The following is a 22184-nucleotide window of genomic DNA, read 5'->3' on the forward strand; positions in this document are numbered from 1 at the left end:
AGCACATGGTCGGACCCCACTCAGAGTCACAGTGCTTTCTTTCCTTTGTGGAGAGGGAACAACGCATTATCATAAGTTAGATATTTTGAGGTGGTGTGGTGGTGGTCTTTGTTTAGGTGCAAGACTTTACCTTGTTCATGAGGTTGAGTTGTTCAAGGGGAGCTAACTTCGTGCTAACTTTTATCGGTTGTCATCAATGGTTGATTGATTGCTTATAAACGAGACGTGTGGAGGAAAAGATTGGAGATCAGGCCATACAATATTAATAGCGATGATGATGATGATAATGACAAGGGCACGTGCCCGAGATTTGGTATCAAAGGCTCGTCATCGTTTCAAGTGACGTGACGGTTCACACCTTCGAAGATGGAATACCGGATCTCCTTAGCCGTCTCGTTGTGAGGGTGTATATCTTTTCACGAGTGTAAACACCTCATTGACGTCAAGGGTAATAGCAGAAATGCAAATACTGACTCGTCTGAGATGGACATTGGCTCCGCTGGGATGCAAACGAAATTGTTCTCAAGGCTCTCTTTCCTCTCTCTCGTAATTAAAATAAGATGGCTGATCTTGTAGTCGGGTGAGAAGTCGTCGTGTATGTTTCGTAGTAAATTGGCCGGAGGATTTTTAGGACCGCTTTTCTTGCGGTCAATTTTAACGAAGATGACGACCTGCCTGACTAGTAGAGGTCTGCCGTTTAGACCAAGAAGCCAAATTTGCTTGGAAAGAGCTTGGGCGAATTCTAATGATTCTTATCCAATAAAAGCCCCCTTCAAAAAATGACCGCGTTATCAATCATCCCCTTAACATTGATTTGGCAAGTTTTGGAAGCTTCCCTGACGCTTACTTGTCATCTTTTATTTTGGTGATGGGGAGCAAACAAGAACTTTTGCGCTGGAGTTTTAATGTGAGAGAGCAAAGTTGGTCTTGGATTGAATTAATAATGAAAAAGACAGGAGACAAGCGGGGACATATGTTCAAAAAAGATATTTGTATGTCATTTGTGTACTTTTTCTAAACTTCTAAGGGAAATAGAACCTTAATTAAATGAAATGAAAATTAAAGGTAATAATTTTAGAATGCATCGGTTAGCAGTAATATATTGATTGATCGAAAAACAAAATATTATTGTCGGATTTAGCTAACTTTGAATATAAGGTTGGTCTGGAATAGCACCGGTACCTCCAAATTTGTTAAAATTTGTTAACGGCTTAACTCCAACTAAAGGTTGAACACGTAAAAATCCGGACATGAAAAATGGTGACTTTCTCAGCGTATGGAGCTTATTTTTTGAAACTTCAATAATCCATAACCATACATAAGGGTAATTCTAATTAATAAAAACTATCAAACAGAGTTTTATCTATCTTAAAGGGCCAGAAACCTTACTTCGCTCCTGACCCTTGCCATCAACTTCTGCACAAGGTCAGAATCGACCTTCCTGACTGCTCAAAACCATTTAATATTGCATTCGTCTTTAGATTTTATGGTCAATTATGTTTTCTTCAATGCTCCTCTCACAAATGATCAAGTTTCTTTGATTGTTCGTGTTTCTGGGTTCCATTGCTTGGCTGCAATATTGATTTCCTTTTGTTCTTACCATTCCATTCTGCCTTAGCATACTGACAACTTGCCAGTTGGGCCAAAACAATTTCTCTACATTAAGTTTTCTTGATTGATGCGTTCTGGTCAACTGGAGCTTTCTATGACCTTCACTCTGACCTTTCTTTGACCTTTTGAACAAAAGATTAAGATTTCTGTTTCTCATGGCCAGACCTCTGCTTGAAATTTGGTGGATTTATTTTTATAAATATCAAATAACTTTGGTATCACATTTGGGATCGAATGGATCATCATTTTCATAAATTCCAAGGTTTGCTCCATTCTTCGGTTGTTTATGAAGCAGTTTTATACAATCGATTTTGTCAAATCAACTTTTGTCGCCAGATAGACTGGCATCCTTATTTTCAAGGAATTCGTGCCGAATGAGATTTCGGCGATGTTCTTCTGAAGGCTCCAATGCCTCAATTCTTGTAAAAAAACCCTCTTTTTTTTTTAATTAAAGACATTTGTCGTCACCAATGAACAAAACGATATTTCAAAAGTGTATCCAGAAATTTTTCTTGTCAACTTCAAACGTGTTGACGGCTCTTCTTTGTCCGGATTTTTACGTGTTCAACCTTTAGTTTTGATTACAAGGTAATTCTTTCGAATATTGAAAACAACACATTACGTAATAAGCACCAAAGAGCTCAAAAAAGGGGACAAGGGCTCTTCACCGGAGGTGCAAACTTGGTCAGAATTCTCGAGCAATGCAGGCAACAATAGGCTTACAGTGAGTTTCTGTCATTTTCTCCCACTTGATGTCAAAAAGTGGTGTAAATTGCAGAAGGTGATAGAAAATTGCTATTAGTGGTCACAAATGCTGATAAAGTAAGCACGAAAGCTGGTGAATGACAGGGGCTTGGATCTCTTCGCGTAGGCTCAAGTCAGGAGTAAGTCATAAATATATGTTTAGTTTTAAATGAAATTGGAAAAAACACACTAGAGCACTAATTTACAAACGATACAGCTAAAAATCTACATTGATAGCAAGCTCTTTTTTAATAGTAAGAAAAAACTGTATGCATCCTTTTTCCTTGGATATATACTAGTTTTAGACATATTTTTGCCAATACCAGATGATCGTCATGAGTTTTAATAATCTATCATTCCAGTACTCGAATACGTGAAGGCTAGATGGGTAGTTGCTTTGTTAGATAATTAAATGTCTACTCCTGTCCAAACGCCTCTTTATCAAAAATCTGTTGAATGTACTGTTCACTAAAACACTTTTGACTACTAATGTCTCATGTCTGCTTTTTTACGATACTCTCATCAAAAGGCCCATTCAAAGGTTTCTAGACACTGGATGTCGGACGACCGACCACTCGATTGGCTAAACAGTACAATAAACCGGTTTGTGACCAATTCCCAGGAGACCATCCAATGTACTGTTTTACCAGCCGAGTGGTCGGTCGTCCGACATCCAGTGTCTAGAAATCTATGGCCCATTTCACGATGTTACTTAACCAACAAGTAGTCCTTTCAAAAGAATAGTTTAACCAAAGCCTTGAATCCCTATTTTCTTTTATGAAAACCGGTGTTCACGGGTGGCATGGTATAGAAAACTTTTCGTTTCATGGCTTTCTTTTCACGAATGCTTGCAAGGTACATTTCCAGCCACTAGTGAAGAGAAAGCACATTTCAACAAATCAAATCATGGTTTCGCTTTGGGTCAAGATTATATCATGAAAATCCATGATCACAAAAGAAAACTGTGGGTTCATTGATGGTTGGATTTCAAAAAGTCGACCAGATGACCTCTCTAAACATTCGCCTTTTCATGTCCTCTTATTTGAACAGAAGCTTGTTCTTCTCATCACTCATTAACTCGGAGAAATGTTTTTAAAAGTTTCAATTAATCTTAAATCTTTCGGAGGTTTTAATCAGGGAAAAATATTTTTCTCAGAAACTCTAATTTTGCATGTGTTTGTGGGGGGGGGNGAAAAATATTTTTCTCAGAAACTCTAATTTTGCATGTGTTTGTGGGGGGGGGGGCTAATAGATTGAAGGGCTCAAAAGTGTAAACCTTGGCATTCACTACAGTTGATACTAAATTCTGGTTGGAGAAAAAGCTTATGGATACTTTTGAAAACGTATTATACAAGATACTTTTTGCAACTCCTTTAAATACTGCATAGTTCATTGTCCCATCTTCTTAGTTTGTTGGAATATAGTAGTTCTCTAATTCTCACATTATTCTTGCTTGCAAATAAATGCAAATATAATCTCAATACTTTACACGTAAAGAAGTAAATGTAAAAACATTTGCATTTTAGCACAGGTCTCTTCACCCTGAGAGATAGCTAAAATAAAGCACCAATTTAGAAACCTGCATGATTTAGGGTATTAATTTGGAGGTCCAAGTTAATAGAAAACTTCAAGGCTTTTTGATTTCAAAGATTTTGCAATAATGAAATATATTGAAACCTTTGGTATTGGTTTCAAACTTTTGCAAAATTAGTTTAATGTTATCTTTTTGTGTGTCTTTTTTTTACTTTTAAACAGACTTATAGCTTTGCGTTTGAGAATTTTTTTCCTGTGAAAATAAATAATTTGGTGCCTTCAAAAAATTTTTTTGTGATTATTTGGCCCTCAAAACATTTGATTTTCCGAGCTCTATTCATTAGCATGAAAGGCGAACTCGTCAAAGTGGTCTTAACCATGCATGGTGACTTTCTTTGCAAAAAGAAACTGTCATTGAATAAATAGACATCATCAAACACCATTTGTTTGAGTACCTTCTTCCTTTTATAGGGCTCCTTCTCTAGAATTAAGGAAGAAAATTGGGCCAACACAAAGCATATCTTTTGACACCTGTGAAAAGTGAGATTAGACGAAGATACTCCATCCCACGCAATTTGTCCAGTTCTCTAATTAGCCAGGCGAAAAGAGCGTATCAAGTTCGTTTCTTTGCTACTCATCTTGCATATTTCGAACCAAGTGCTGCTCAAAAAGTGGACGAACAATGCTGCGCACAAATTCTCACCTTCGCCCAAATGCCTGAAAAAATAAGTGTAAAAAAAGGCAACCTAACAATGTAAGCTGAATGACATAAATCAACCAATGCTCTGCAAAAGAAAATATTTGTTCAACATAAAGGGAGTTAGTTTTCATCTTTACCCTTCCGTTTACTATGCAATCGCTCTTGGCCAGGGATGTTTTCTTTGTAATGTTGCTACAAGTATTTGTATACGGACTAAATTCTAGAATTGGGTAATTTTCTCAAGCACAATGCCCATCTATTCAATAGTAAGTCAGGGTTTCCCTAAACGGCTCTCCTTGTTTTTTTAACATCTGACCCCAATGATTTTGAGAATTAGGGAAAACGCCTCGGTGCCATAAATTCTTTGCTCAATGGGTGTTTTTGTTTACGGTTCAAAGCCCATTTCACAAAAAGCTCAATTCGTTCATTGAGAGTGAAACGAGGGGGAGAAGGAGTACAAGTATGGGTATGGAGAGAGGGTTAAAGAGTTAAGGGGATAATCTCAAGAGAGCTAGTGAGAAGCCCTGGAAGTGTTCAAATCGTTCCCGACGCCTAAAGTCCTGTCAGAATATGGAACCACACATCATTTTGGGATCTGAATGTTGTTTTTACCATCCAGAGATTCTCGTTGCTGAAGCCGATCTAGTCCAAGTCCTCCCCCCCATGTGTCAGGCAATTGGTTCGGGGTAATCAAATTAATCGCCCAAGACGAGCGTGAGGAATGCTAAGATAAATGAAGCTTGGCAACCATCCGTCTTCACGTTATGACCTACTACGAAGTTGGTGGATGTATTTATATGCATTATGGTTTTGTGAGACATATTCACTGAGAAGAATCAGCCATGGTTGAACTGTTCTCTTCATTAAAATCTTTGGGAATGTCCAGTTTCTGACGGGACTTTTCAACGTATCGAAACAGCCTCGATTCTTGCTCCATTATCAGAAAGTTGCGCCGACAGAAGATCCTAGATGGCAAAAATTGAAATGAGTCAAATATCTGTTTTGCACTATCCAATTGCTATCTGTACTTACCAAACTCCAAATGTGACAGCTAAGTAAGTGGTCATGGCCAGTTTAATCGGGTTTTTGCTTGTAGCAAGGTTATATCCGATCCCCGTAACAGTTCCAGTGAAAATTCCACACATCAAGCTGTCCCGAAAGCAAGGGATTTTGGCACAATCCCTTCCAAATATCATTAGGCTCTATAGAACAAGGAAATGTCAACGATGTAGTGGAAAAGGTTTTTAGTTTGAAAGGTTTTTCTCTGGTTTGGTTTTTACACTTCGCCGATCAGATTACCGAAAGTTCTTCCCCAAAAATAACGATTCCACTTTGATATCTTCGCGTGACCAAGAACTTTGGAAGAAAATCATTTACTACTCCTAATTCAATATTTGTAACAAAACATGTATTTTGCATTGGCATATCCTTTCTCATTTGAATTCCGTTTGATTAAAAATACATTATTGAATAGATGAGTTGGAAAATAAAGCATTTTGTAATCATTTTCATAACAAACAATCATCGCGTTTTAAGCCGCAGCGTCGAAAAAGCAATCAATCAACGCCGAAACTTGGGCCGGAGTATATTTGACGTATTTTTCGGGGTGCTTAGTAAATGCCACGTTGACATACTTCTCATAGAAGCTGTTGTATTTGGGGAGAATATATTCTTTGTTGTCTCTCTTGAGACTTTCTCGCAGTTCTACGTCAGGAACGGAATAACTCCTTTGAGTGGTGGCAATATCCTCGATCTCCTTATTAAACCCGGCAAACTTCTCCTTGATAATGCGACAATACTTGTCCGACAAACGTCCAGGCGCCATGAGAATAGCCGTGGGAATATCGTCAGGAGACCAAATGTAGTTCAAAACCCGACCCCAACTTTGGGAGTATAATCGCTTTTGCTCAAGGATCATGGCATTGTAGTTCTCCTCACATTCCGGCTCAGCCAACTGAACCACATCCAACAGACCACACTTTTGCAACGATTTCAAGATGTACTCATTGTTGTTCAAGCGGAAGATGGCTTTCAGAAAGGCATCCGGATAAGTTTCACTCTTATTCACCAAGGTCAGGTTCAGTTGGATCAGGACCTTCCTAATGTAAATGCCAACGAGGGCATGACTGCGATCATTGACCGAGATCTTCCGGGGGCAACGAAGTAACGTTTGATTGTACGAAGTGTCTTGAGTCAGGATGGCAGAAATCGTTTCCACGTAGTCGAGTAATTGTTCCAAGAAGAGAATCACGTTTGAAGTTAATTGGAACACAGTTCCATCTCGGGGCATCTTCTCTTTGGTCGTGGCATCGGATCGAATCCCATCCACAAATCCATCTAAGGCCATGGACCCGGTACCAAAGAATTGGTTGATGAGACTATTGTATTTGGAGCGAATCCCCACATCCGAACCATCTAAAGTTCGATCCATCTGAGGCTTGAGTGACATTAGATTGCGAATAATATAGAACAACGACATGATAGCCAGAAAGTCATTATTGGATACGGCACTCTTGACTCGGCCGATGATAGCCTCTCCATCCGTGATGACGGAAGCCATACTTTCCTTGACGATCCGTTCAAAAACGGGCTTCTGAAAATGAGGAGGAATTATCCCCACCATCAAAACTTGCTCGCTCTTCATCAGTCTTTGCAAGGCTGTGACGCAAAGACAGAAAGTGTCCACCTCCCATTCCCCAGCCGCATCTTCTTGAATGGCTCCTCCCAACGACCGTCGCCCCACAGTCAATCCCGTGGCCGCCTCCATGCGATGGCTGAGGCTACTAAACTTGCGGTTTAATGACGACTGGATCCTCGACACCTTCTTGCCCGTGGGCGTGCCACTGCCACTCTCCATGACCATGGGGCTGGAGAACTTCCTCGGCAAGGATGGACTGACTTTCAGTTGACGCACACTCCCACCGCTCATAGATTTCCGATGATGCTTGAGCTGATCCAAACTCTGCATCACGACCTTCCCACGTTCCACCCCATACACATGGAGAAAGTGATCATGATCATTGAGATTGAGCCACTCGGCGATTTGAATCAAATTCGTTTGCACATCCTCAGGAAACGGGTGCAAGGAGGCAAAATCGTCACGATTCGAATCCACGGACTGGTCGTCTTCCAAAACAATGGCATCCAATAGCTGAGGCGGCGGAATGGCTTTGGAATGCCGCTCGACCAAATCGCGGAACTCCCGCGATAACGCCTCTCCACCCTTTTCATAGCGCGTCTTGACGTTCTCCAACTCGATGCTCTGGGGATTGTGTCGCTCAAAGTAATCTAAAGCACCTTTCAATCTGGACATCGTATGCAAGTAATGCTCCAAAGAGCCCGCCTCGCCCAATGTCGGACCCGACTCCACCGTCTTTTCCACCTCATCCGCCACCTTGTAGAAGGCAATCACGTGATCCAGGGCCGAGAGAGTCATGTCAATGTTCTCCTGACGTCGCTGGAGGTTCTCGGTCTCCTGATAAACGGGCAAAATGGTCCCTTCCAATTTGGACAACTTGGATTCAAAGGAGGCCAGAATGGAATCCATGCCCGAGGTCAAGTGCTTGGAAGCCTTTAGCGACTCCTCTAAGGTGGCCAATCGCTCCTCCTCCACCTCCAGACGTCGCTGAACACTGAGCTTGACCTCGGTGGGGTCACGCCCTCCCAAGACCCAAGCCGTCATGCTGAATCACTCCCTTCTCAAGTGCCAATCCTCCTTCAGTTCAATACTGAATGGAGTCTACCGAGTCTACCGAGTCTACCGAGTCTACCACAGACATTCCATCAAACACACACATCCTCTTTCTGGGAGTCAGCTGACTATGCCTTAGCAGCTAGCTTAGCAGCTAGCACCATATTAGACCCGTCGTCATTCAGGAACAAATGGGCGTGAAGGGTTTTACCTGTCCAGGCTTTAGCGGGTTTTTTATAGGTTCTTACCCTTTTGGTAGGCGCTTCATCCTCGGAGTCGACAACGGGCGGTAACGGCTCATTGAGTGAGGCTGGAGCGAGGGTCTCCGGATTATTGGAGGACGACATGACTGTTCGGAGTTACGTATGTTTTGGTCATGCCTGAAACTTTGGGACCTAGGGCAAGAAGTTGAAATAGTTGAATTGATATTATTGGTAAAAAAGTTAAGTAATGTTTTTTTAGAGTCAATTGAAATGAAATTGCATTCTGTCAAATTAGTAAATCATCATTGACAATTGCCTAGTATTAATGTTCAAGTGGGAAATGATGAGATATCTGAATTGATACTTCCTGGATCTGCAGGAAGATTCAAAAAGACCAGCGGGAAACAAGCCTTTCTCTTCAACCTTATCGATTTTTAATAATTCTTTGTGTAAAAGATTCTACCTCATGGAGAGTAATTTTCCGTTCAATTCTTTAGACCAGAGACATTCAATCATTCACTATGTCAGGTGATTCTGGCTTCACACGTCAGTGTCATTCAGCAACAAATGGAGGTGAAGGCTACCTCTCTGCAGTATGCCCCGAAATTGAGTTCCTCCTCTTTTGTTGGCTCTAAAACTGTTAGCGTAGGTTCAATGCAATTGGCTATTGCTTACCTGGGTAGCCACGCCAAGCTCAATACGATTTCTGATGCGATTGGTTGCACTTTAATAGGACTTTTTTTGAGTTGCAGCTAAAATATGTCTCCACACTTTTTAACGTTTTTGTTCCGAGCATCGGGATTGATTTCGAGCGTCAAAGTAACTAGCTCCTTGTGGAGGTATACTCCTAGGTTTCCGATTGGAGACAAGCCTGGAGAGTTGCTGAGCCATCTGAACATTCTTTAAAATAAAGATAAGTTCCAATCCGCCTTCCCAAAGGCTATTAGCTATGGCTTTGACCTGGAAAGTCATTTTGCATACCAAGCCTAGACGTTAAACAGGGTTTAAAACGGGAGGCCTGAAACAACTAAATATTCTGGTGAAAATATAATCTCAAACATGAGGCAGATGACTGATCTTGGTTGATATGTCAGGCGGCTACTATTCTTTAGTTTGTTCAAAGCTGTTTAAATGAATCTTTTGCAAAAGAGGTAATGTTGAAGACGTGTAAATTCATGAGGAGAACTCAATTTCGGGACCCACTGTAGGCCTTAGCGGGGTTTTTAAAGGTACCATTAAAGACTAATGAGACGTGCTACCACAGACTATTTGATTGAATCAGAACAAAGCAATAATTTTAGGCCTTTATTATTTCAGTAATAAAAACTTATCATTCAAACATAAGGGTAGAAAATCTAAGGCAGTGCAATAAAATAACGTGCTATAAATAATTTTCCTTGGATGAAACCAGGGGTGAACAACAGCCTTCTTAAAGTGCAATAATCTCGTCATTGCCCCATCCATCTTCATCCCATCCGTCGGAATCGGCTTCAACTTCAAATTTTGATCTTACGCTATTTTCTTTAGCATTTTCAGCCTCAAGTTCCAACAAACTCTTGCCTCTGAGTTTGATTTCGGGCTCCATATCAGCAAAGAAATCGACTTCCGGACTTCCTTTTTTCGGTTTTGACACCTTAATATCTATCTCAGTGATGTCCGTTATGGGAACTATTGCTTGAATCGGGCCTGAAATCGATCTGGCCAAATGAACAGGGTTGATCTCTTCCATTTGCAATGGACTATCATCGCGTTTGATCGGGGAGGATGGAAGCACCTCTTCTTTAAGCACCGCCTCCTCGCCCCAATCATCCCAAATGTCCTCGCTGAAAAGGATCTCTTCCGTTTTGCTGGGGTCCGTCTCAGGCTCACTTTCTTCAGCTCCAATGGGTGAATGCCGGTGAGACGGCAAAGTCAATCCCGACTCTGGACTTGAAGAACCATTCTCTCGTCGAGTGTTAACCACAATATCTATTGAAAAAACATATGCCGATGAGTTCGGATGATTTGACACTTGGAAAGAGATGCTAAATCCTACCTGTATTCACCGACGAACTCTTAAATGACTTTCGCCTCATTCCATTTGGTGCCTACAGGTATTCAGAAATATGAGCCGTGGGTTCATTTCAGGATTAAAAATGAGATCAATGGATCTTTCTTACTTGATGAGGCTTTCCGTCGCTGAACACTTTTCTTTGCTTCTTTCCGACCACGACTTGAGCGCCCAGAATAGGAACCAACTCCGCCAAAGCACGCAATGTTGAGGCTACCATCTCATCGTTGATATCTTTCATGCCAATTAATAACAGTGGAAGGATCTCTTCCTCCAAGATCACAGTGGGAACGGTGTGGCAGTAAGATGAAAAATGGCTGAAAAGGCGGACTCGTTTCAGCATTGATTTTCGATTAGGCTCATCAGTATTGGCAAATTGTTGTCTTACTCAAGAAGAACCGTTCGCACCGAGTAGTCCCTGACATGGAATATTTTTCGGACCATTGGAACCGCATGGTCTTTGAAAGCCTGCAAACTCAACACGGGATTCAAGGTCTCGTTTGGTTGAAAACCCCTGGGATCACCGGAACCTGTCGCAACGTAACGAACGGCATAACGATATTGGTAACATTAGCTATGAGCATTATCCAATAATGTACGTACTGTGAGCTTCATACGGAGTTAGTAAGGATGGAATCACTCGTTTGACAGCGGTGGCATCAAGTAAAACAACTCGGGAAAGTAGTAAAGGAAACATGTGTTGGCCGATTAATTGCTCATCTTGGACCTCAAACAATTTGGGAAGAAGATCGGAGAAGAAGGCCTCCTTTTCGGATTTGCTTTTTAGAGGTAAATGGCGTAGGAACTCGATTATTTCGATGAATTTGCATTGAAATACGGCATGGCTCTGGATTTCTTTCAAACTCGGCCTTAGATCCGGATTGGGATTGAGCATTCTTTCCAAAATGAACATGGAAAAGCTCATCAAAGTGTCAAACTCTGAAACATGGGCAGGCCATTGTTATCTAATTTATCTTGTATATGAAAGTTCTCGGAATGCTAAGGAAAGTTCCTACATCGTATATTTTCACCTGATTGAACGTGACTCGACAAAACCTCTTTAGCTAGGACTCCAAAGCCAAAAACATCCCTGGCCAAAGAGTTCTTTAACGCATCTGGGGTGTTTTCCTCGGGAGGAACACTGCTTTCATTTCTTTGGGCCCGATTCTTTTGCAGGAAAGAGTTATTCATCTCGTGAATACTAGGTAAAAGAGAGAAGAAGAAAAAACTTAAAAATGAAAATAACGAATTTAGACCATAGAAGAAAAATCCTCCACCTTTTGGCAAACTCCATTCCAGCCAACTTCCATCGCCCACTCGTGGTCACGAAGATGGAATGGAGATTGAGGTTGTTATGGCAAAGTTTTGCCCGATTATGCAGAAATTCCAGAGCCGTAAGAACATCGTACAGGCCTAACACCACTTGCATCGGAGTTTGCTGGTTCAAAACGGCACCCAAGGGATACACTTTCTCGGTGAAGAGGTACAAGGTCCCGCTCGTGGAGCAACTCGTCACAAACTTTAGAATGTTTGGGTGACGAAACAACTTTAAGTTCTAGAACAGAAAGTGAATCACAAAATGAAAATATTTCCTGCACCAGGTACGTATTGAATCAACTCGGGTTTACCGTTTCCAAAACCCTTAAAAGGGAATCCGATGACGATGACAAAGTGTCGACAAACACCGTCAGTGCTTCATCGTCCTTTTGAGCATGATGCAAGGACCACCCATGAGCCGATAGGATCGGACTTTCGTCCACTTTAAATTGGGAGAGAGCCACACTACTTGATTCGTTTCCCATCACCTGAAAGCTTTTTTAATGTCTTTAGTATGAACAGGCTAAGCGACTCATTTGAAAAAATATGGAGTCTTTTTTTGCGGACTTTCTCACCACTCACCACTACTGGGAATGGGATGCCCAGCAGTTTAAGATGAAAGAGTTATGAACCTTAATTTATTTAGTTCAGTCATTAGAGTAATATGGAGTCAAGTCTAGTGTTTGGTGCGGACAAGGTAGGCAAAATCTGGGTCATCACTTTTGAACGAAGGGACACATCCGACAATTTGGATTTCCAAAGGACGATTGCGACTCTGATGGATCCCTCTTAATGACCAACGACTAGCAAAGAGAAAAGGCGAGGGAAAAAAACTAGTGGGTCGCTTTCGTTTTCTATAGTAGTCCGCATTCTTGAATCAGCTCTCTATTGGCAATCGTGTGCGAGCAATACTCAAGGCCGTGTGGCCTTTCGTTACAAAGTCTTAGGTCACGCGATCCTCGATTTTCTATGGAACCACCAAGTCTAATGTCCATTTGGCAAGGCATGCATGCACTTCGATCCACTAAGAGAACAATCCAAGCCTCCATTCTAAAACTGCAACATAATCTAACCTGCTGAATAATCTCATTTAAAGTGAATATTACACACATTAACAACCTCAGCGGTCGCAATTAACACTCTATTTCGGATAAAGACTCGTCGTGGACTTGGTTCTCAACCTTGAAAGGAGCGATTGGGATAGCCTCACCTCAAAAGGACGCCTTTTGTTCCATTGTCCCATGGACCTTTCTCCTGTTCTCCTGTTGTTTCATGAGAAGCTAGGCGAATGGTGCTTTCGGTCTACTTCGAGTCTAAGGCACATTCACTCGTGGCTACACCATGGAGCAGGTAATCATCCAAAAGCCATGTTACTCATTCCAAAGTAAAAAGATCGTTTCTAAATTATCTGACTGGCCAGGATTTCTTAGGCTACTCAGACGAGCCTATATCTGCCATTGCCGAGCATTTGCTACAGGATCCAAAGTTTGGGTTCGATCCCAACGAGAAATGGACGGAGGATGAACTGGACAGACTGGTCTTTATAGCCACAGACAAGCTCGAGAATGATACTGATCCCTTGTTTGGCAGCATCAGAATGCAGGTAAAACAATGGTTCTGATTGGGTTCCCATGTATCAATGTATCAATTGAGGGTGGTATGTCCGTTGCAGGTGGACTTTGATCGTGTGTATAAGACCAGCCAGGCTATCCATAATAGCTTTGAACGACAAATTGAACTGAAGATTCGTCCGTTGGTGCACGAGATCTGCGAATCTCATCCCAGAGTCAAGAACAACGCGGACTACATCCAGGACAAACTAGCTCAAACCATCTTTCTCAGTTCGGGGCTGGGCAGCCCATCGGCCCCCGCCACCCTCCGAGAGATCAAGATAATCTTGCAATCGGTCTTCCCCTTACAGAACGTGAAGGTCTTTGTCAACCAATCTTTAGCGAACAAGAAGCTTCAGGTCAAAGAGCTCCAGCTATTGGTAACGGGAATTCGGATTTTCAATTGGGATTGTCAGACCGGAGGAGTGCCATTAGAGGACGTGCCGGCCTCAGCCACCCGAGAGTCTGATAAGCTTTTGGACGACATGGGGGCTATGAAGCTCTATGCCGTCAGTAAAGCTTGTGAATTCACCGCCTTGGGCGAAGTGATCTTTTTCGGCGAGGCGGGATCCAAAATTTCCGACAAAGAAGCGTATGACACGAAATTTGGCACGGCCTTGCTTCGACAGTTCATCGTGTTTTTGAATATCCTCCTCGAGGATGCTAAAACGAGCCATAATCGGATCAATCATCTGGACCGAGATTTAGTGTATCATCTCAATCTTTTGAGGAAGTCCTTGGCTCATCAAGAGACCGTGTCCACGTTCAAAGTGTTTCCTCAATTCATGGAACTGGCCCGGATTTGGACCAATTTCCGGAAGGAACTCAAAGTGATCCGATACCTTCAACATGCCACGGCTCGAATTCATCGGGAATCTCGTTGTCTGAGGCACATTTTGGTAAAAGCTATGCTTACTCGATGTTCGATCACATCGATTCCCACCGATGAAGAACGATGTCCCACGGACAATCTCGAGGTGTCCACGCGAAAGTTCAAGGAGTGCCAGTACACGCCCAGAAATGGACACGACGGAACAGTGATCGCTCCCCGAGAACTCTCCGGCTTTTGTCCGGTGGCCTTGGCCATTAGCAACGGCATGCTCATGCCCGCCAATCCCAATCTCGGACTGATTCAATATCAAGGAAAATATTATGAGTTTTCCTCGGTTCAACGAGCTCAGCAATTCGGTCGCAATCCGGATGTGGTCATGGAGGCAGTTCATCGGATTTTGACCAATTTCCCATTGCTTCAAAAACTGTTCGGGCCCACCAGCCCATCCCAAACACCTGGACCCTCTTCTCGTAAGTGTGAATGATATTCCGTAACATAAAAAAACCTCCTGACCCTACGATAATCAACAGCTTTGGCAAGTTCGAAGGAGGTGTCGATTCAAACGCCCGTCCACTTCCACCACTCTTTGAAGGATCCCACATACGAATGGAACGAGTGGACGATGCGGATGCAAGCCATCCAGTGGATCAAAATGCGAACCCGCCGACATCAGACGGCTCAAGCCGGTCAAAGCGCTTTTCGGCGAGAACGCGGCACCCAAAGTTCAATCAGTCTCGAAGACCAGGACAAACAGGACAGTTCAGCAAACGAGGCCACGCAAACCGATTAGATCGACCTTTGCCAGCCAGGATTACAGCAATTAGAACTCAGTAATCGCATTGACGTCATTGTCATTTTGTGACCATTCAACTAGCTTCCAACTCAGTAGTGTATAATCAGTGTCCATTCGTAATAGGATGTTTCTTTATCCACTCACACTAACAGGCTCGACTCAGCCAGTTCCAATCCGGATATCTCACAGGTCCGCCTGACACTTCCGGTTTTAGTATCGGGATGTTATTAACAATGGACTTGGTCGGGGCGTGCTTGCATCACTCACTTTTCTCGGTTGAGTTTGTCCCGTGGAATTTACTTACGGAGCAGGCTTGCTAGCTTGAAAATGAGCTGGGAGGCCAGAATTGGGCTGATTGGAGGCCAGGCTACCGTGGTCCGTTTCTGTGGATCTCAGATCAGAGGCAACCTTATTTTATAAAGCTTTTATTCATGAATATTTTGTTAGTTTAGGGATAAAAACTAACTTGAGGGTACATAGCTGATTTGGCCCCCTCCGATGTTCAATGTGAACCATTTGAGACTTGGTTTGTGAGAGAAATCTAGGGCTGAGATGCTAGAGCACATGTGCATGTATATATAAAGAAAAACCATCAATAACACAGAATCCGAAAATTGACCCATTTGAAGAAGCCCTTTAGAAGTCAGATTTTTTAAATCTGGCCTCCATGACTCTCTATTGGTAACTTTCGGATAGCGTTTGGATTGGAACGAAAACACGTTCAGGTGACCAAAAGAAGGAACGAGGACACGAAAATGGTGACAGATTCATCCTGTCACGTTCATGTTCACGTTTCATCTCTGCTCGTTGCCCAATACCATTAGAATAAAGATAAATTTCAAATACTCAACTTTGATCGTCTTGAAACTATGCATGCACGAACAATCATAATCTGCCCTCGTTCATTGATTAGGGTCACCTTGGCACTTTCCTGAGATCAACATGCCGTGATTCATTGAACCCATGCAACCCCACAAAGTGATCAAGGCGAGAATTGGTAACAAAAGCGAGGTAAAGTGGTAACTTTCTCGTGTCTCGATTGTTGATCTTGGGCGTGCTCTGTCCGGACCCGAACCATGTCCAAGTTCCAGCGGGTGCAGCAATGGTCGAGTCTGGCCCGGACCTGGTGGTTGTATGACGCCCAATGGCAGAATCCCTTCCAGAGTGCCAAGAAGATCACGCGGGTGCTCCAGGGTCTACACAAGCCCATCTATTCACCCACCATGGATGTGGGCGATCACGTGGTGGTCATCAACAGTCAGGACGTGGCGCTCTTGGGACGCGAGTGGCAGATGCGGGTCTACTTCCACCACACGGGCTATCCCAAGACCCACTATAAGGGCGGAGCGCGCTGGATTCCTGCTTGGGAGCTCCATTCCCGCGATCCCACCCTGGTCTTGTGGAAAGCCTGCTATAATAACTTGTACGGGGATATCCATCGCAAGGGCTTTATGGCCCGCCTCCACGTGTATCCCAATAGCGAGGTGCCCGACGAGATTCTATGCAACGTGTCGGGTCAGATTCGACCCGTCAAGCCCGTGCCCAAGAAACTGGAGGAGTATAGTCCGGAAGAGCGGCAGACTTTCCCGCAACTCTGGGATTTCCCCGAATCTTATACACAACGTTGAGTCGGCCTCTTCGATTTGTCTGAAGCGAATATGTTGTACCCTTAGCCGTAGCCCCAGTATCCATGCAGATAAAGCATTACTCTATTCAAAACGAATCCGAGTTTTTTCATAGGAGCAAATTGTTCCTTTTACCTTCTCCGTACTGTTTAGCATTATGCGATGGATAGAGTTTGATTTTCTCATCCCAATGATATTCCATCCGACACGTAGGGCACAAGAGATAAGGAAACCAATAGGTGGTTGAGATAAACCTTTCAGGTATGGGAAGTTGATTTGAAACGTGTAACTTTTCCCAAACGTCCAATGAGACGGAGAACAAATGAACCCAACACAAGCCACTCTTCGGGACAACGAAAATGCGACGGTAAACGTTATTCTCCACCGATTAGTTGGCGGTGCTACTTTTTTAAAATTAACCTAAACTCATCAAACCGAACCGAACCGAACCCAACCTAACCCAACCTAACCTAACACAATATTAATAGCCCTTAAAGCCTCTATCTAAACCTTTCTAACAGTTTGTCACAAATTTAAAAATGAGCACCGCCAACCAATTGGTGGAGAATAACGTTGATCAAATCCTGGTCATTTCGAAAGGCTTGGTTTTCAAATGTCAAATGCCACTGAATTTCGTTGCTTTTTCGGGCTCCGGAATAGGGCATGTCAAGCAAAGGAAATTCGAGGAAATATTAGGGCCGGCACCCTGATCTTGGACATTTTAGGGAGGGAGAATGAAGACAAACATAACAGCCAACTCGCACTATCCATCCATTGAATTTTCAATAATTGAGTGATTTTGATTGAGCTGTTACAAACCCAAGCAAAATGTACATGTCTGGTGTTTATTGGTGAACGCACTATCAAATTGGCTCAATACACAATGCTATTTGCATAGACAAGCATGTAAAATGAAGTAAATGTCAAAATTCATTGCATGCGCAATGCGGTTTGGCTGGGCATGTTGTCTTTGATTTGACTCCTTGGAACCACGTCAGTTGTTTGTGAACGCGTTCACTTGACAAGCTCTATAGTGGTAATTTCTACTGATGTGAAGCAAGCACTGACAGGGCTGCTTAACTTGCCCAAGGAGGAACTTTCCCCAACTGGGTTTGTACACAGACACTTGAGGGGAAAATGGTGTGGCCAAAACTTAACGCGAGAAATTTTATACCAGGGCAAATTAAATAAACTTATACAAGAAAAGCAATAATGTGCACCAACAGTGACACAGCAACGTGGCTTTGGTTCAATGAATGGTTTGTTCCTGGCAATCTGACTTTAGCTGCGAACCAAAAATAATCCGAATTTTGCGGATTTCTTGAGCTAACCATCTGGGCTTCCTACCTTAGCAGCGGATCTCTGCTTGGGTTAAGCTTGCCCAAGTTCTAGTACTTGGCCAAGCCTTGCTTGTAAACAAGTAGAACTTGGGTGTCTGTGATGACTTGCTACTTGCCCTTTTCCCATCAGTAGTTATTTCATTTGGTTGATGGCTAGGTTTCTCCAATAGTGGGAATTGTCAAGTGAACGTGTTCATGAACAACTGAAGTTATTCCATGGAGTAAAATCAAAGACAATATGCCCGGCCAAACCGCATTGCGCATGCAATGAATTTTGACATTTACTTCATTTTACATGCTTGTCTATGCAAATAGCATTGTGGTATTGAGCTAATTTGATAATGCGTTCCGAATTATACCATACATGTTCATTTTGTTGCGTTTTATAGCACACCTCATACAAAATCACTCAATTATTAAACATTCAATGGACAGATGGTGCAAGTTGACTGTGATGTTTGTCTTAGTTATCCCTCCCAAAAATGCCCAAAATCATGGTGCCGGACCACATTTTTCCTTGAATTCCCTTCACTTGACATAGGCCCTGTAATGTTTTTCCAACAACTTGCCTGAATAAAGATGACCATGGCCAACGATGCCTGACTCAACCACCACCAAACATCAAACACCATCAATACATCACCTACCGTTATGAAAGACTTTTCAATTCCTTCAAGGGTAAAATTACAAACACTCTTGATATACAAATAGGGATAAACAAAATGCTATATTTTGTATACTTGTAGCATACCAGTGTTTTTTTTCTCATTTTTTGCATTTAATTGTTTTAAAAAACTAAAATAAAGTTTAGCAAAAGTGATAATTTTGAAGTTGGTCATCAGAAGCTGTGCTTTTCTTAAAACTATTTTGTTGGAAATTATGATTGCAAAAATGTTGGTGCGCCCCTAAACACATGGTATACAAAAGCCTGTCTAATTCTTAGTTACTTATCATAATTCTTCGGAATTATACCCATAGAGGTTTTGAAACGTGTCCCAGAAGAGTTGGTAGCTTATTCATGGTATCCTAGTACTTGGCCAGTACATTGTTCATTTAATAATATCTTGATAAAGTTTGACATCTTAGAGCGTATTCTCTTTCTACGTTTGTTTTTCCGCACCTGGACGAAGCAGAGGGCGCGGCCTCCGCTCAATGAAAAGGGCTATTTGAGTTGGCGGAGATATCCCTTATCATTTTCATAAACTCATTTTTTGATTACTCTTATCTTTCTTTCTCATTATGGTATCAACCAAGGATGTCAGAATACATGTATGCAGAGGCTCTCGGCCAAATCATGATATCTGATTCTATCAAAGTCAGTAAGTTTTTTATGTAACCGGCTTTGCGTGTGACAATTTGAAGCCTAGATATGAATTGTCAGAATAATTGAAAGACTTGCGTGGAATTCAGGGCAGTTTCATATAATTGGAACTTACGTCACTTTTTCCTTTGAATGACTGGGACAAGTTTTAGAGACAATATCAAAATACAATTGTTTGTTGCTGGTCAATGAAAGCCACGATCTAGCAGCAATTTGACATTAGAGTTCCTACACCTGATATCCAATTGTCCTTTAAAAAAACAATCCGTGGCTCCATTGCAATCTGATGTAATGAACTGCTAAACGGCCGAGTTGAGGTCTTTTTGTATCAACTTAGCCATTACACCCTTAGGGCCTTCATCTATCAATGATAGACTAGTAAACTACCATTCATCACTCAGTCAGTCTCTCACGCTTGAACAACGCACTTGACGTTTGAGTCTGGGTGTTTAATCTTTAGACGAGCTTCGGTCACCCTGCTTTGGTTGGATGTATCTTCTCAAACCATCAACGTCATTGCGATCAACGCGATCAACGCGATCAACGTCGTCAAGTCTTCTGTCTCAGCCATCTGAACCAAGGTCTGAACCGTCTCATGCCCGTCGTGCTTCTCGTTCTGCTTCTTCTCGTCGTGACTTCCTTGACGTTTGTGCTCTCACTTGATTAGACCGATTCATGTCATGATTAGACCGTGTGGCTGGCTGTGGTCCACCTCCGATCCTCCTACTTCTGCTCGCTCACTATGCAATACGACCGGGTGCCTTTGAGTCCCGTGGGTTCTCCCGCCTCGTTATCTAGTCCGTCGCCCCGTCTGGCTCCACCTAGCCGTTTCTCGGGCGGCGATTCGAGCGGGGGTCTACCCAGTCCGGCCACGGCCAAGTCCTGCATGTCGGCCGCGGCCAAACGCTACAAATACCTGCGCCGCTTGTTCCATTTCCGTCAGATGGACTTCGAATTCGCGTTCTGGCAAATGGTCTATTTGATGAGTGCGCCCCAACACGTGTACCGCAATTTCCAGTACCGCAAACAGACCAAGTTACAGTTTGCCCGGGATGATCCGGCGTTTTTGGTGTTGTTGGCGGGTTGGTTGGTGGTGTCCTCAGCCGGGTTCGCCTTGGTGTTGAACATCGGCTTGGGCGAGTTTGTCAAGTTCTTATTGTACGTCATCTTTGTGGATTGCATCGGGGTGGGCTTGGTGGTGGCCACGTTGTTGTGGCTACTAAGTAACAAGTACCTGCTCAAGCCCGCCTACCGGGAGTTGGACGTGGAATGGGGCTTCGCTTTCGACGTGCATTTGAACGCCTTCTTCCCGTTATTGGTGATCCTTCACTTCATCCAACTGTTCTTCTACCATCTGATCATCGGGCGGGACCTGTGGGTAGCCACCTGCTTCGGGAACACGTTGTGGTTAATCGCCCTCGGTTACTACGTGTACATCACGTTCCTGGGCTATAACTCGTTGAACATTCTCCAACGCACGCAGGTCTTTCTCTACCCCATGGTGCCCTTGGTCTTGTTCTACGGGATGACTTTACTCACCAATTGGAATTTGAGCCAGAGTTTGATGTTTTTCTACCATTACCGAGTGCTTTGAATCATCCCCCTCCCCTGCCAACCATCCACCACCAACACCACCATCCGACAAACGAATAAGAAAGAGAAACAAATACAGCAGGGTCGGCAATCGTTTGAGCTCCCGCCCCGCCCCTGTTATAAAACAAACGCCCCGGTCAGAGTTAGCGAACACTTCATTAAGCTAATGTGTGACTGCAGTGATCGAAAAAAATAAATTATCATTACTTTAGTTCACTAAGACTTTTTCTGATGGATATTAACAATTATGACGGTAGGGCGAAGATCGGGCCTCGTGGTTGATCCCGGTCCATTGATACATACCACTTGAAAAGGTGTTCAATGACCGATTCAAAAAGCTCATTCTGGAATATATCTATCCCTTGATTTAGAGGCGCACCCTTCACAAACCAACTCGGACCGGAGACAAATTCAAAGTCCATAGCAGCAAAGGTCACTTTTTCAACCCGAAGATGAGGCTTCCGGCGTCTCGCGCTTACGTAGATCGTTCAAAATGGCCTGAGGTAGCGGCCGAATCTCGTGGTTTCGGACCACCATGGACACGCCTTCGGGTAGATTACGTTGGACATATTCCAAGTAGGTATCGCGTGTACTTTGAGTTAACCGGGAGAGTTGGATGACCCAGTAATAAGTGCGCATCTCGTACTGAACCCGATGCTTGGAATGAGCAAACACGGGCTTTAGCAGCGTCTTGCGTACCTTGTGCGGCTCCTCCTCACCCTCGGAGACCAACACGCCCACCTCCAAGATCCGCGCCACTTCCTCCAAGAACCAGGCGTAACTCTTGAGCACGGCCGGTTGATGAGCCCGCAGCTCCAAATCCACTTGAATAAAGAGTCGCTCGGGCCGCTCGGGCCGCTCGGGCCGCTCGGCCTCCCTCATCGGCAAGGGTGGGTGGGGGGACCCGCCGGTCGACGCCGAGAGCGACGATTTGGAGGCGGTTTTCTGCCCATCTAATCGAGTGACCAATTCCATGGGTCGAGGAGGGCACCCGAGGGCAATGGGGATGGGTCGTGCCCTCATGACCCGCCGACAGGCCGTGCTCCACATGGCCATTGACGAGGAAAAAGGTGATGGAACAGTTCAAGTCAAGCACAAGAAGTCGAGGACAGGGAAAACATAAACAATCAGGGAAACGATCTCAGTGTGACTTGGAAATTCATCCTTTGTTCGTACTTATTCGATTTGTTAAAAATATCTTTGTCATTCCTCCGGGAATAA

General features: G+C 43.4%; 7 protein-coding genes across 7 annotated transcripts; 3 read left to right on the forward strand and 4 right to left on the reverse strand.

Moving 5' to 3' along the window:
- Window positions 1-5344: 5344 nt before the first annotated feature.
- LOC131888575 (cytochrome c oxidase assembly protein COX20, mitochondrial-like) lies at window positions 5345-8689 on the reverse strand. The gene is made up of 3 exons (XM_059237463.1): window positions 8528-8689; window positions 5621-5790; window positions 5345-5553 (listed from the first exon to the last, which is right to left on the reverse strand). Exons 1-3 carry the CDS (start codon window positions 8624-8626, stop codon window positions 5412-5414), a joined length of 411 nt encoding a protein of 136 aa, XP_059093446.1. The 5' UTR covers window positions 8627-8689; the 3' UTR covers window positions 5345-5411.
- Window positions 5975-8402, reverse strand: LOC131888574 (exocyst complex component 7-like). Its single transcript, XM_059237462.1, has one exon. It carries the CDS (start codon window positions 8268-8270, stop codon window positions 6120-6122), a length of 2151 nt encoding a protein of 716 aa, XP_059093445.1. The 5' UTR covers window positions 8271-8402; the 3' UTR covers window positions 5975-6119.
- Window positions 8690-9774: 1085 nt separating the features above from the next.
- Window positions 9775-15266, reverse strand: LOC131888476 (protein-associating with the carboxyl-terminal domain of ezrin-like; the record flags this gene model as incomplete). The annotated part of the gene is given in 9 exon segments (XM_059237340.1): window positions 9775-10450; window positions 10518-10569; window positions 10642-10849; window positions 10921-11062; window positions 11136-11471; window positions 11564-11733; window positions 11810-12087; window positions 12161-12337; window positions 15229-15266. Coding segments are annotated over 8 exon segments (1899 nt in total). The 3' UTR covers window positions 9775-9911.
- LOC131888477 (cilia- and flagella-associated protein 206-like) lies at window positions 12867-15913 on the forward strand. Its single transcript, XM_059237341.1, has 4 exons — window positions 12867-13199; window positions 13270-13452; window positions 13522-14761; window positions 14822-15913. The coding sequence occupies exons 1-4, from the start codon at window positions 13191-13193 to the stop codon at window positions 15079-15081; spliced, it is 1692 nt and encodes a 563-aa protein (XP_059093324.1). The 5' UTR covers window positions 12867-13190; the 3' UTR covers window positions 15082-15913.
- Window positions 15914-16017: 104 nt separating this feature from the next.
- On the forward strand, window positions 16018-16809 carry LOC131888478 (large ribosomal subunit protein uL13m-like). The gene has a single exon (XM_059237343.1). It carries the CDS (start codon window positions 16161-16163, stop codon window positions 16710-16712), a length of 552 nt encoding a protein of 183 aa, XP_059093326.1. The 5' UTR covers window positions 16018-16160; the 3' UTR covers window positions 16713-16809.
- A 3039-nt stretch (window positions 16810-19848) lies between these two features.
- On the forward strand, window positions 19849-21174 carry LOC131888657 (protein unc-50 homolog). Its single transcript, XM_059237568.1, has one exon. It carries the CDS (start codon window positions 20113-20115, stop codon window positions 20962-20964), a length of 852 nt encoding a protein of 283 aa, XP_059093551.1. The 5' UTR covers window positions 19849-20112; the 3' UTR covers window positions 20965-21174.
- On the reverse strand, window positions 21147-22092 carry LOC131888658 (small ribosomal subunit protein uS10m-like). The gene has a single exon (XM_059237569.1). The coding sequence runs from the start codon at window positions 22017-22019 to the stop codon at window positions 21405-21407; it is 615 nt and encodes a 204-aa protein (XP_059093552.1). The 5' UTR covers window positions 22020-22092; the 3' UTR covers window positions 21147-21404.
- Between the last annotated feature and the right edge of the window lie 92 nt (window positions 22093-22184).

This window comes from Tigriopus californicus, chromosome 10 (genome assembly GCF_007210705.1).
Source record: "Tigriopus californicus strain San Diego chromosome 10, Tcal_SD_v2.1, whole genome shotgun sequence".
NCBI lineage: Eukaryota > Metazoa > Arthropoda > Copepoda > Harpacticoida > Harpacticidae > Tigriopus > Tigriopus californicus.

Coding starts and splice junctions, on each gene's coding strand:
- LOC131888478 (XM_059237343.1), top strand. CDS start 16,161: ATGTCCAAGTTCCAGCGGGTGCAGCAATGGTCGAGTCTGGCCCGGACC.
- LOC131888575 (XM_059237463.1), bottom strand. CDS start 8,626: ATGTCGTCCTCCAATAATCCGGAGACCCTCGCTCCAGCCTCACTCAAT. Junction 5,791..8,527: donor ATGAAGCGCCTACCAAAAGG/GTAAGAACCTAT, acceptor CTTGTTCTATAG/AGCCTAATGATATTTGGAAG. Junction 5,554..5,620: donor GCTGTCACATTTGGAGTTTG/GTAAGTACAGAT, acceptor TTTGCCATCTAG/GATCTTCTGTCGGCGCAACT.
- LOC131888658 (XM_059237569.1), bottom strand. CDS start 22,019: ATGGCCATGTGGAGCACGGCCTGTCGGCGGGTCATGAGGGCACGACCC.
- LOC131888657 (XM_059237568.1), top strand. CDS start 20,113: ATGCAATACGACCGGGTGCCTTTGAGTCCCGTGGGTTCTCCCGCCTCG.
- LOC131888574 (XM_059237462.1), bottom strand. CDS start 8,270: ATGACGGCTTGGGTCTTGGGAGGGCGTGACCCCACCGAGGTCAAGCTC.
- LOC131888477 (XM_059237341.1), top strand. Junction 13,453..13,521: donor TTGGCAGCATCAGAATGCAG/GTAAAACAATGG, acceptor TGTCCGTTGCAG/GTGGACTTTGATCGTGTGTA. Junction 14,762..14,821: donor AACACCTGGACCCTCTTCTC/GTAAGTGTGAAT, acceptor GATAATCAACAG/CTTTGGCAAGTTCGAAGGAG.